Source organism: Pholcus phalangioides, unplaced genomic scaffold (genome assembly GCF_987345545.1).
Source record: "Pholcus phalangioides strain wild (caught in Gottingen) unplaced genomic scaffold, Ppha-v1.0 ptg000041l_1, whole genome shotgun sequence".
NCBI lineage: Eukaryota > Metazoa > Arthropoda > Arachnida > Araneae > Pholcidae > Pholcus > Pholcus phalangioides.
This window is the reverse complement of record NW_028301627.1, coordinates 7157544-7170706: the sequence shown is the minus strand read 5'-3', so window position 1 is coordinate 7170706 and position 13163 is coordinate 7157544. Positions and strand designations below refer to the sequence as shown.

The 13163-nt window shown below is 34.8% G+C and overlaps 3 protein-coding genes across 3 annotated transcripts; all 3 read left to right on the top strand.

Moving 5' to 3' along the window:
* The first annotated feature begins 153 nt into the window (after positions 1-153).
* Positions 154-3843, top strand: LOC149065200 (leucine-rich repeats and immunoglobulin-like domains protein 1). The gene is made up of 4 exons (XM_089254325.1): positions 154-358; positions 681-950; positions 1804-2067; positions 3560-3843. The coding sequence occupies exons 1-4, from the start codon at positions 244-246 to the stop codon at positions 3841-3843; spliced, it is 933 nt and encodes a 310-aa protein (XP_089110451.1). The 5' UTR covers positions 154-243.
* A 3081-nt stretch (positions 3844-6924) lies between these two features.
* Positions 6925-8954, top strand: LOC149065199 (CAVP-target protein-like). The gene is made up of 4 exons (XM_089254324.1): positions 6925-7010; positions 8057-8341; positions 8474-8740; positions 8935-8954. The coding sequence occupies exons 1-4, from the start codon at positions 6935-6937 to the stop codon at positions 8952-8954; spliced, it is 648 nt and encodes a 215-aa protein (XP_089110450.1). The 5' UTR covers positions 6925-6934.
* Positions 8955-9301: 347 nt separating this feature from the next.
* LOC149065198 (cell adhesion molecule Dscam2-like) lies at positions 9302-12280 on the top strand. The gene is made up of 6 exons (XM_089254323.1): positions 9302-9349; positions 9619-9903; positions 10133-10399; positions 11266-11550; positions 11792-11973; positions 12272-12280. The coding sequence occupies exons 1-6, from the start codon at positions 9304-9306 to the stop codon at positions 12278-12280; spliced, it is 1074 nt and encodes a 357-aa protein (XP_089110449.1). The 5' UTR covers positions 9302-9303.
* Positions 12281-13163: the final 883 nt, after the last annotated feature.

Below are 13163 nucleotides of genomic sequence, written 5' to 3'. Positions count from 1 at the left end.
AAAATACGGGATTTCGGCGATTAGTTCTCATTCCGGCCAAAATGCGGCGCTGCATACCAAAATGTATTATTCTCATGAGGTGAGGCCTTTTAGTATATGATGCTGTCGTGATCCAGTACGGGTTCGGGTTTGTATAACGCTCATCTGTTCCTCTACACCAAGAATAAAAGAGCCAAGCATCGCTGATTATAGACAAATGATTTGTTTCATGATTTTTCCCATGTTTATATCAGGATTCGCACAATGATAAATAGTGGTTCTTGCTCCAGCAACAAGCATAAAACGACTTTACCGAATAATGTGTTTTTTATCGGGCTACTGTTGATGCTGCTCATGCCTCCAACGCATTACTGTTCAGGTAAGTTCAATATATATATTTATACCCGTAATTTAAAATATATTTTCGATAATATGCTTACATTTCTTCATGAATGCAACTGTCTTGCTTATAATAATACTCGCAATGTTTTTCACTTAGAGTATTCTTATATTCCACAATATTTCTTGAATAGAATCTTATATGATGTACTTACAGTTAAAATCGCAATACAATAACTTATAAGTAATTTCGAATTTAAATTTTTGCTTAAGTTTATTGTTTCTTCTTTTTCGGTTTCTAATTTGTACGTCCTGCCATAGCAGAAAGTTTGGCATCAATAATTTTTACATATATTCAACAGATCCACCAAAAATCAAAAAGTTCTCTTTCGAAGACCAAGTAAAAGTCGGTGATGTAGCCACTACGTCCTGCGTGATAACTTCTGGAAGTAGGCCAGTACATTTTACTTGGACCCACAACGGGAGACCTGTCGAAACTGCTGGTAATCCCGGTGAAGCTTTTTCATTTCTGTACTTGGAAAATGTACAGTCATCCAATGATGGAAACTACACGTGTAAAGCTATTAATGAATTTGGCAGTGACGAATTCACGGCTTATTTAGCTGTACTGTGTAAGTAGCTTTCCTTATAGTATTTATAGCATTATTTTGCTTCATAGTACAGGGAAACACATTGATTGAAATGGTTCTTTGTTTGTAAAACGAAATTCTGATAATATAAGAAATATTAAATGTCTTTTATATCACGAAAGTACATAATTATTGCACAGATACACAATTAAAATACAAAAAAATATTATACGAAATTTTTATATAATCACAAAGGCTACAACAGACAAATTACCCTACGAGCTGACTGAAAAAGTGTCCATAACTAAATACTGAATAATGTCATAAATACTGAATTTACAGTTTTTGGGAAAAAATAATTAGCCGATGTTTGATGGGTTTTGCTGAGTATTTCAGTTCCTTCAAACATTGACCGTATGCGGCCCCCAAGCCAGCTGTGTATCATCCGTGGTACATATCATTGACTGAATATCCCTCCTTAATTTTTGGCAATTCTTCGCACACCTCATCATTGATATCAGATTCACCGTACAATTTCTTAAATACAACGTTTTAGTTCAATGAAACGAATGACGAAAATGATATTCGTGACCATAAATAAGAGTGACCGTTAAGCAGGGGTTCGAAATACGTTATTTAAATAGACTTTTTGCGGGATATTTTTATTTGCCCGTAAAACAGGGCCATCGACATCTGAGGGGGTGACCGTTAAGAGGAGATTATACTGTATTACATTCTTAAGAAAGTAAACTTTATAGTAATATTTAATTCAATTTTATACAAATACTTGCTGAGTATTGCTTTTACCAAGTGGTATATGAATAAGTGGGGGTATTTATTTCACTTTTTTGAGTTGAGATTAACCTTCATGTTTTCGTGTGAATTGTGTTTAAAGCATCTCCATCTTGGACGAAAGAACCCATGGATACCATTGCGAGGATAGGGTCGTCGCTGTCAATAGCATGCGAAGCTACAGGTTCTCCTTCACCAAACGCTACATGGAGGATGTTCACAAGCGACTGGCACGTGAAGCCCACGAGCACCAACAACACGTTATCGTTTCATGAAATCAAGGAAGATGATGCCGGGGTGTACGAGTGTAGTGTCGGCAATGGCGTCGGAACTTCTCTGAAGAAAAATATAACTCTTTCTGTATTGGGTAAGTAATCGTAATGAGAAGAGTTCATTTTTTGAAATTGTCTCATGACTCCTATACAGATTTCTTTTTCTCATTTTCTTCCTATTTTGAGCGTTTCATATCATCTGAGTAAAATCTGTGTTCCTAATCCTCAAACATGAATATGATAATCAAAAATTATCCTACTTTTGAACATTTTTGTGTAACATGCTGTATCTATACTCAGTGAAATCAAACCAAAAAGTAATAGTCGTTTTCAGCTCGTGCTTCAATATAGGATGGAAGGAATCGTAATTAGTACCTATTTCGACCAAAATGTGGCGCTGCTTACCTTTACATGATTTGCTCTGGATGTCGGGCCATTTCTATACGGCGTTGTTATGGTTCAGTACGGCTTCAATCTCGGTATTTTAAGCTCACTACTTCGTTTCTAGTGAAGCAAAAGTGTTTTTTCAACTGACAACAAGTTATATAACGTACATTTTATATGAAATTGTTTTCACAATCAGTGCAGCTATGACCAGATATTACAGCAAACATACCGCATCGAATTGTAGGATTTTCCTCTGGATCTTGACGCTCTTGTTCATGTTATCAATGCATCCCTGTTCAGGTAAGTTACTTAAAATAATATTCATTTTTCGAAATTGAAAACATAGAATGTGTATAACATTTATCTTAATATCAAGCAAAAAAATGGAATCGTAATATTTCTATCCCCTTTTCAATTTCACTGAAAAATTAAATTTTTAAATTTTAATCAGTACAGCTTATATTTGGAGATAAATATATTTCTATGAAAAAATTCCAATAAATTAATAACTCATATATATGATCGATTTACCGAGTTTTCTTCTTATAAACAGACGTACCAAAAATCAAAAAATTCTCATTCGAGGACCAAATACAAGTCGGTGACGTAGCATCAGCGTCTTGCGTAATATCTTCAGGGAGTAGGCCTGTACATTTCTCATGGACTCACGACGGAAAACCTATATCTGCTACAGGAAATTCTGGGGAAGTCTTCTCTCTTCTTTACATAGAAAATGTACAGTCTTCAAATGAAGGAAACTACACGTGTAAAGCCAGTAACGCTTTCGGCAGTGATGAGTACACTGCACTTTTATCAGTGCATTGTAAGTACTTTTTTAAGATTTCTCAACATTTTACTCTTTTTCCAATTACATCAACATGCCATGCTTTGAAACTCGTGAATTAGAACACAGAACTCGTGCGTAGAAATTTATTTGCATCCAATTAAGATCGTATTCAATAAGAATCATGTTTCAACTCCATAACACCATTTCCTTACAGATCGCTAATTATAAAGTTATTTGAATAATTTCCGTAAATATTCAATATTCTTGCCACAATACTAACTTGACAATACACAAAATTAAAAAAATTAAGAGATGTTGTTCTGAAAGTATGTTGAGTGATTTAAACTTCATTTTAAGCGAATTAAGTTTGGTTTAGTCATTACAATATGGTTTCAAATTATGTACATTTGAAGCACCGCCATCTTGGACGAAAGAACCCGTGGATGTTGTTGCAACGATAGGGTCGTCGTTATCAGTAGCATGCGAAGCGACAGGTTCTCCTCGGCCAAACGCAACTTGGAGGATGTTCACAAGCGACTGGCATGTGAAGCCTACGAGCACCAACAACACGTTAATGTTTCCAGAAATAAAAGAAAAAGATGCCGGTATATACGAATGCGACGTCAACAATGGTGTTGGACCTGCATTGAAGAAAAACATCACACTTTCTGTATTGGGTGAGTGTTTTGAATTTTAGTTTTAATGAAGAAACATACCTGTAGTATTTACTTTGCTACATGCCAATTATACGACAATTGTTGATAAGAGAAAAATCATATCCGAGAAGGATATGCTACAGATTTTATGCATTGTTTTCCAGAGGCATATTTTGTAACTAAAATTAGTCTAAATTCGTTGGTTGTATGTACAATGCAATCTCTCAATAGCCCCGAAGACCAGACTGTTTGTCTTTTACATAAAAATGTCCTTTATTCGAATAATCCCTTAAATCGAGGGATGGAATACGAATAATTACGTTGAAGGACGAGAAAACTTATGAACGAAGAACTATACAAAATAATTTTGGTTTGAAATTAAGAATATTCGTTTTTTATTCCACTTTCCATTCGAATCATCTATGGAAGCAAAGTCACACACACAAAGAGACTCGAAGTAAAAGAGCTGGAGATTCAAAAATTAGTTCTCAACCCGACCAAAATGTGGCGCTGCTGATCACAATATAGTTTTATCTAGAGAAAAGGCCTCTCAGTATAGCGTTGTTATGGTTCAGTATGCCTGCAGTTCGTGTGTATGTTTTGTAATGATCTTCATTCCATTTTTGTTTGAAAATTATTTATTCTAAAAATGCTAGTTATGCGGACATAATGGACGAGATTCATTTCTACAAGAATCGCAATACATAATTTCACTACAAGTGTTTCCGGGAATACATACTAAGTTACAATGGATGTACCTTCTACGAATACCTATATCGGATTCTTGGTGATACTCGTCTTACCGATGTACTTTTGTTCTGGTAAGTGGAATTATATCTATCATATTGGTAAATTTAAGATAATTGATAGTTATATCAAAAATAATTTTTGATTGAACAACGTGATTTTCTCTCTTCTATGGTAGATCCTCCGAAGATCAAAAAATTTTCATTCGAAGACCAAATACAAGTTGGCGATGTAGCTTCCGCTTCTTGCGTTATAACTTCAGGTAGCGAACCAATACATTTTTCATGGACTCATAATGGTAGACCCATGCCCGCTACTGGCAATCCAGGTGAAGCTTTTTCAGTTCTGTACATGAAAAATGTACAATCTTCCGATGAAGGGAACTACACATGCAAAGCGAGTAATAATTTTGGTACTGATGAGTTCACGGCATATTTAGCAGTACATTGTAAGTAACCTTATAAAATTACTCAATAATTATTTTAGTATATATATATTTCATGAATACAATTTTGTTGAATATCAAAATTCCTTAATCAAATTTTATTCCACTTAATTTTCTTGTATTACCTATATTTGCAAATTAAGCATCAGTATCACTGTCGATAGCAGTGCTCTTGAATTTTTTGCAACTGCGGACGTATTTGTAAAAAATTAATTTACCAGTGGAAATGGGAGAAATTATTTGCAGACCGAGCAAAAATTAACAAATGGGAATGAGTAATTTAGGAACAGTCAAAAACTAAATTGGAAAAGAAGTTGGAAGGCAAGCAAAAAAAACTAAATAAGAGAAATAATTTACGGGACCGGTTATTGATGGAGAAATAATTCACGGACTAGCAAAAAATAAATAGTAGAAATTATTTTCAGACCGGCAAAAATATAATTAGGAAAAATAATTTACGGCCCAAAAATAAATGGGAGAAATAATTTTGGAGAAAGCAAAAAAATAAATGCCATAAATTTGCAGAAATAATTTTAGGATGAACAGGAAAAAATAATTAGAAATAATTCACGGGACAAAACAATGCATAGTTAAGGAAAATAATTCGGCTAAAATAGAAATAAAAACCAATATACAAACGGTATAATTTATTAAATCTAAAATTATTTAGCAGCTTTATGAACCAAGTGAAATGATCCAACAGGAAATTCCCACGGGCAAGTAATGGTCCGAGGACCATCCCATGGTCAATAAAGTGTCTTAAGTTCAAATATATATGCATTTATAGATTTGGAACTTATGAAGTAACTTTGAATTTTCCTAATTATTTTCAAAGCATCGCCATCTTGGACGAAAGAGCCCGTAGACATTACCGCGAAAATAGGATGGGCGCTATCAATCGCATGTGAAGCGACAGGTTCTCCTTTACCGAACGCTACTTGGAGGATGTTCACAAGCGACTGGCATGTGAAGCCAACGAGCACCAACAACACGTTAGCGTTCAACGAAGTCAAAGAAGCCGATGCTGGAGTGTACGAGTGTAGTGTAAGCAATGGTGTAGAACCCATATTGAAGAAAAATATCACTCTTTCTGTGTTGGGTGCGTATATTATTAATTCGTTTTAAACCATTTTTACTGGTGATAATTATAATATATTTCCCAACATAACGTTTGTATAAAAATAGATTTTGGTTTTTTCTACCGAATTCATCACTTTTATAGATTACGAAGATATTTTTACAGACCAAATTACTCATATTTTGATTACCAAAAATTTAAGAAAAATTTTCACAAAAACCATGAAATTGAAATTGAAAATTTTCAGCGATTTTAATTTCTTTATTTTTCACTGTCAGTCATCCGACATGATTTGGGCATTGGGGGGCGGATATAGAGCTCACTGCTGGGAGGAGTGATTTTAAAAATCACTAAAACGAAATTAGGCTCAGCATAGGGTGACCATGTGTCCAACATTTTTACCCTTACTCTCTGTGATTGTCAAGTTTTCCTGTGTTTTTTTCCCCTCCATCCCGAATTTTTCGAAAAATGTCGTAGTTTTATTTGCTTTTTAGAGGAGTTTTCTTAAATTTGTTGTTGCAGTATTATACTATGGTTTTGATTAAAACACAAAAAAAAAATGTAAAATAGTGGAAATACAATTTGCTTTCAAATTTTGTCCATTTGCAATACCATATAATATTTTAAATTGTGAAAGAAAGTACGTCAATTAACATAAGTTATGAATCGAATATTCACTTACACACGTCCTGATATTTTTAAGTTCTCTATGACACCGATATGTGGCGCTATATATCCTATTTTGCTTTATATCCTTCAGCGAAATGATGCTTTATTTTTCACCGCCATGTTTTTGTAAAGCTCGTACTTCGTTCGGCAACGACTATACATTTTGTATTTGAACTGATACAAGTGATGAACTATGCGTGTGAACGTGTTTCAAATCCAATATAGATGCTGGATGTTAATTTCGGTTCTACAAGGATATCAATTCCAAGGTAAGCACTTCCAAAATACATTGCTATTCGTATACGCTATAATTGACATTTTTAAGTGCGTGAAATATAAAGATTTATAAATTTCTCTAATTTATTCATAAGTGCAGATGATGCGAAGACTTATATAAATATTGCGAACAGTATAACGGATGGAAGTGTAAATACTGGAAAATGCTGCCCTTTTTTTTATGGATTCCTCATGGGATTTCTTGTGACCGTAGATTCATTAAAGAAGCTGCATAGATTTATTCAGCATTTTTAATCGCTGGAAGCAGAGGTCTTTAATCTTTTTCTCATCATGAGCACTGCCTGTATCCACCATCAAAAGAAGAGTACCCTTATAGACAAGTTTGGCATAGGAATACGTGAAATCAGGATAATTTTAATCCTTGAATATACAATTCGTACAATGTGTTTAATTGTCATCAAGTGTTCGTGATCACGGAATGGGACACGAGCATCGGTTTGAAGGTGCATGATTTAAAGCAGGAGTGACGAACTTCTTTCCGTTCGTGGGCCAACATAATGGTCAGCTGCAACTTCACGGGCCCCAAAAGTAGTGTCCATTCGGCGTATAAACAGCACCGTTATTTAAATTAATTAATTATTAATTACTTTCTCCAATAGAAATAAGTAGTTTTCAAGCAGTTCGTTGTTCGGGAAATTTGCTGTTGGAGCCCATAGCTCAAATAATGATCACAAATTTAATTTCGTTACACGATACTTTTACCTTGTCAGGGGCCTCGCAAAATCACTCCACTGGAAAGCTGTTGGCCACCCCTGCTTTAAAGTGAACCCAAACTGATTAAGAAGATCTATAACTCCGCCATAAGAACTGTAAAGCACAATTATACTAAAATTTATTATCAAGACAGCAATATGAGTATCACTAATTTGCTTATGAAAATATTAAATCAGAAGTCCCCTTTAATATGAAATAAATAATTTTATATAATTCTCGTTCATAAAAAGTGTGGAAAAACATGAAAAAATTGCATGTATTCATGGTCAGAATAATTTAGTATTTGTTATCTCATATCATTCAGGTGTACTAGAAATAAAACCCTTCAGCTTCCCTCAAAGAATACCTGTTGGAGACAAAGTTATGGTACACTGTCTAATCTCAGATGTTTCTGGTCAAGTGAAGTTCACGTGGTTGAAAAACGGCAACAAAATTGACAAAAGCTTGACGCATATTCGAATAAGGGACGACAAAGATTTCTCAATATTAGTGTTGCATCCCGCAGAACCATCAGATGAAGGAAACTACACTTGCAGTGCATCCTACGGCCTGGAGCAGAGTTCTTACACAGCACATTTGAGCGTCTCTGGTAAGTCAATCACTTTCGTATTTAATGGGTGATTGAGAATCAAATAAGTATGTATGGGGCTTGTATTCTCACTAAAATTACCTGCATGACATACACCACTTTCATTGCCAACACTTATTCTACCATTAACAGCTCCACCAGTTTGGACCAAAGAACCCGACGATACGATAACCAGAATAGGATCGTCGATAGCGATCCCGTGCGAAGCTCATGGCTCACCTCCTCCGAACACTACATGGAGGAAGATTGTGGACAGCGCCAAAAATACTGCTGGTTCTCACATGAATAGCACTTTACTGCTACCTTCGGTCAAGGTAAATGACGCCGGATTGTACGAGTGTACCGTCGGAAACGGTATCGGAGATGGTCTGAAGAAAAATATCACAATATCGGTACTCGGTGAGTTAATTATCTTCAGTCAGATTTGTTTTTGTCACTAAAATGACTTCGAATAATCACTGATAGTGCTATTGATGATACCTGTATTTGTGATGTGAGAATATTTATTCTGGTAAGTTTTTATACAGCTCTTATCTTTGGTAACTGTGGTTAACTTCCAATCATTCGTAATCATTTCTGACCTTCTTTTTCAGATTATCATTGGGAATATTGATTATTGTTTTTTTTTACACTGATTTATTAACAGTTATTATACTATTTCCTTGTTTTTGATTTCAAAAGGCATAGAAATGTCTCATAGCTACATAAAATAGATGTAAATTTATACATCATTTTACTTTTAGTTCTATATAGCACCGATACGTGGCGCTATATATCCTGTTTCGCTTTATATCTTTCGAAGAATAATGCTTTACTTTTTCACCGCCATGTTTTGGTACAGCTCGTATCTCGATCGTAACTGACACAAACAACATCATCATCCCTGTTTAAACCGAAATTAAAGCAAAATTATGAGCTGGAAACTGTTTCTAAATAGATATGAATGCTATGTACTGCGTTACATGCTACCGCTGATGATTTTTATGCTGAAAGGATATCGGTTTCAAGGTAAGTGTGCTTCTAATTTGCAACATATTATTCTAATACTTTACCCCCAGCATTTGATTGTAAAGTTGTTATGCGTGCGTAAGATTAGCTGATAGTATATATACTTTTCTTAAATTTGTAACTGAAAATTACTGATACCGAGCTATAAGAATTTTAAAAAATTGTTAGCCAGACAAGCTGTACGCACTGGTATCGTCAAAGAAAAATTACAATATCAATGTTTTTCACGACGCTACAATTCTGATATTATTCCATACATTTACGACCAGGTATACTGGAAGTCAAGCCATTCAGCTTTCCTAAAGGAGTTCCGGCAGGGGACAAAGTCATGGCGCATTGTCTAATTTCGGATGTTTCTGGTCCAGTGCAATTTACATGGTTGAAAAACGGTCACAAAATCGATAAGAGTTTGAAACACGTTCGTATAAAAGATGACAAAGAGTTTTCATTCTTGCTCGTGAATCCAACTGAAGCCGAAGATGAAGGGAATTACACTTGCATTGCATCTTATGGACTAGAAAAAAGCTCTTACACTGCCCATTTGAGTATTTCAGGTGAGTATTTTCATGCGATTCTTGTAATACCAATTTGGAACGTTTCTACTATACTATATTTATGCACCGCATATTTAATTTACTGATTATATAAAACCCATATACGATATAATTGGCAGCAATGTGACGTGATTAAGAAACCAGAAATGCTTTCTAGGTGAATGCGATCGTGATAATTTATATTTGAGATATTTAAAAAAAAACATATATATTCAAATCATTTACACAGCTCCACCAGTATGGAGGAAAGAACCCGAAGATACGATAATTAGAATAGGATCGTCGATAGCGATCCCGTGCGAAGCTCATGGTTCACCTCCTCCGAACACTGCATGGAGGAAGATTGTGGACAGCATCAAAAATGCTGCTGGTTCTCACACGAATAGTACTTTACTGCTATCTTCGGTCAAGGTAAATGACGCCGGATTATACGAGTGTACCGTCGAAAACGGTATCGGAGATGGTCTGAAGAAAAATATCACAATATCGGTACTCGGTGAGTTAATTATCTTCAGTCAGATTTTTGTTTTTGTCACTAAAATAACTTCGAATTGATCACTGTTAGTGCTATTGATGTTGCCTGCAATATATTGTGGAATCCGAAATTAATCTATTCATTCTTCTAAATTTATAGTTTTTATGTTTGATAATTATGGTTGATTTTTGATCAGTAGTTATCATAAATTTTCTTACTTACTGATTATTTGACACAAATTTACTAATAATCATTACACTGTCACACTTTGGTTGGTTTTGATTTGAAAAGATATAGAAATGTCTCATAGCTATAATAGAAAGGATGTAAATTTATACATCTTTTTACTTTTAGTTCTATATAGCACCAATACGTGGCGCTATATATCCAGTTTCGCTTTATATCTTTCGAAGAATAATGCTTTGCTTTTTTCACCGCCATGTTTTGGTACAGTTCGTATCTCGTTCGGAACTGACACAAACAACATCATCATCCCTGTTCAAACCGAAATTAAAGCAAAATTATGAGCTGGAAACTGTTTCTAAGTAGATATGGATGCTACATATTGCGTTATGTGCTTCTTCTGGTGATTTTCATGCCGGAAGGATATCGGTTTCAAGGTGAGTGTGCTTTCTATACTTTGCAAAATATTAATTCAATACTTTACCCTCAGCATTCATTGTAAAGTCGTTATGCGTGTATTAGATCGGCTGATAGTAAAGCTTTTTTAAATTTGCATTTGAAAATTGTTGATACCGAACTATGAGAGTTTTTAAAAGTTGTTAGTCAGACAAATTGTAGGCACTGGTATCGTCAAAGAAAAATCAAAATATCAATGTTTTTCACGATGCTACAATTCTGATATTATTCCATACATTTATGACCAGGTACTCTGGAAGTCAAGCCATTCAGCTTTCCTAAAGGTGTTCCGGCAGGGGACAAAGTTATGGTACATTGTTTAATTTCGGACGTTTCTGGTCCAGTACAGTTTACGTGGTTGAAAAACGGCAACAAAATCGATAAGAGTTTGAAGCACATTCGTATAAAAGATGACAAGGAATTTTCAATATTACTCGTGAATCCAACTGAAGCTACTGATGAAGGCAATTATACTTGCACTGCATCTTATGGACTGGAACAAAGCTCTTATACTGCCCATCTTAGCATATCAGGTGAGTATTTTTATGTGACTTTAGTAATCTCAATTTGGAATACTTTCCATACGCTATATATAAGCGCCACACATTTATTTGCACGTGCACACAATCCACGTAAAATCCCATGCGGTATCATTGGCAGTAATTTGACGTGATAAAGAAAGCACAAAAATATCCAATTTCAAAGGTGAATGCGAACGTGATAATTTACAATTGAAATATTTTTCAATGCATTACGCTTTAATTATTTACACAGCTCCACCAGTATGGAAGAAAGAACCTGAAGATACGATAACCAGAATAGGATCGTCAGTAGCGATCCCGTGCGAAGCTCATGGCTCACCTCTTCCGAACACTACGTGGAGGAAGATTGTCGATAACACCCAAAATACTGCTGGTTCTCACACGAATAGTACTTTACTGCTACCCTCGGTCAAGGTAAATGATGCAGGTGTATACGAGTGTACTGTACGGAATGGTATCGGAGATGGTCTGAGGAAAAATATCACAATATCGGTACTCGGTAAGTAAATTATGTTCAGTCAGAATTATTTTTGTCACCAAAATGACTTCGAATAATCACTGATATTTTTATTAATGATGCCTGTAATAATGTTTTTACTCCAAAAATAACTTATTCATTCTTTCAGGTAAATTTATATACACTTTTTTTGTAATTATGGTTGATTTTGATCATAGTTATCATAAATTGTCTTTCTTATTGATTATTTTACAGACTTACTAATAATCACTACACTGTCACACTTTGGTTGGTTTTGATTTGAAAAGACATAGAAATGTCTCTTAGCTATATGGAAAAGATGTAAATTTATACATCATTTTACTTTTAGTTCTATATAGCACCGATACGTGGCGCTACATATCCTGTTTCGCTTTATATCTTTCGAAGAATAATGCTTTACTTTTTCACCGCCATGTTTTGGTACAGCTCGTATCTCGTTCGTAACTGACACAAACAACATCATCATCCCTGTTTAAACCAAAATAAAAGCAAAGTTATGAGCTTGGAAGTGCTTCTAAGTCGATATAGATGCTGTATATGGCGTTCTGTGCTTCTGCTGGTGATTTTCAAGCTGAAAGGATATCAGTTGCAAGGTAAGTGTGCTTCTATAGCTCGCAATGGATTATTTTAATACTTTACCTTTAGCTTTCATTGTGAAGTCATTATGCGTGCACATAAGGCGAGCTTATACTAAAGCTTTTCTTAAATTAGCATTTGAAAATGATTGATACCAAATTACAAGAATTTTTAAAATTGATAAGAATTTCAGTTTTCAGAGGAGCTGTATCCAATGAAAAGAAATAATCAAAATATAAATGTTTTTCATGATGCTACAGTTCTGATATTAGTGTGTATATTTACGACCAGGTACTCTGGAAGTCAAGCCGTTTAGCTTTCCTCAAAGAGTTCCGATTGGAGATAAAGTTATGGTAAATTGCCTGATATCGGACGTTTCTGGTCCAGTACAGTTTACGTGGTTGAAAAACGGCAACAAAATCGATAACAGTTTGAAGCACATTCGTATAAAAGATGACAAGGAATTTTCAATATTATTCGTGAATCCAACTGAAGCCACAGATGACGGTAATTATACTTGTACTGCATC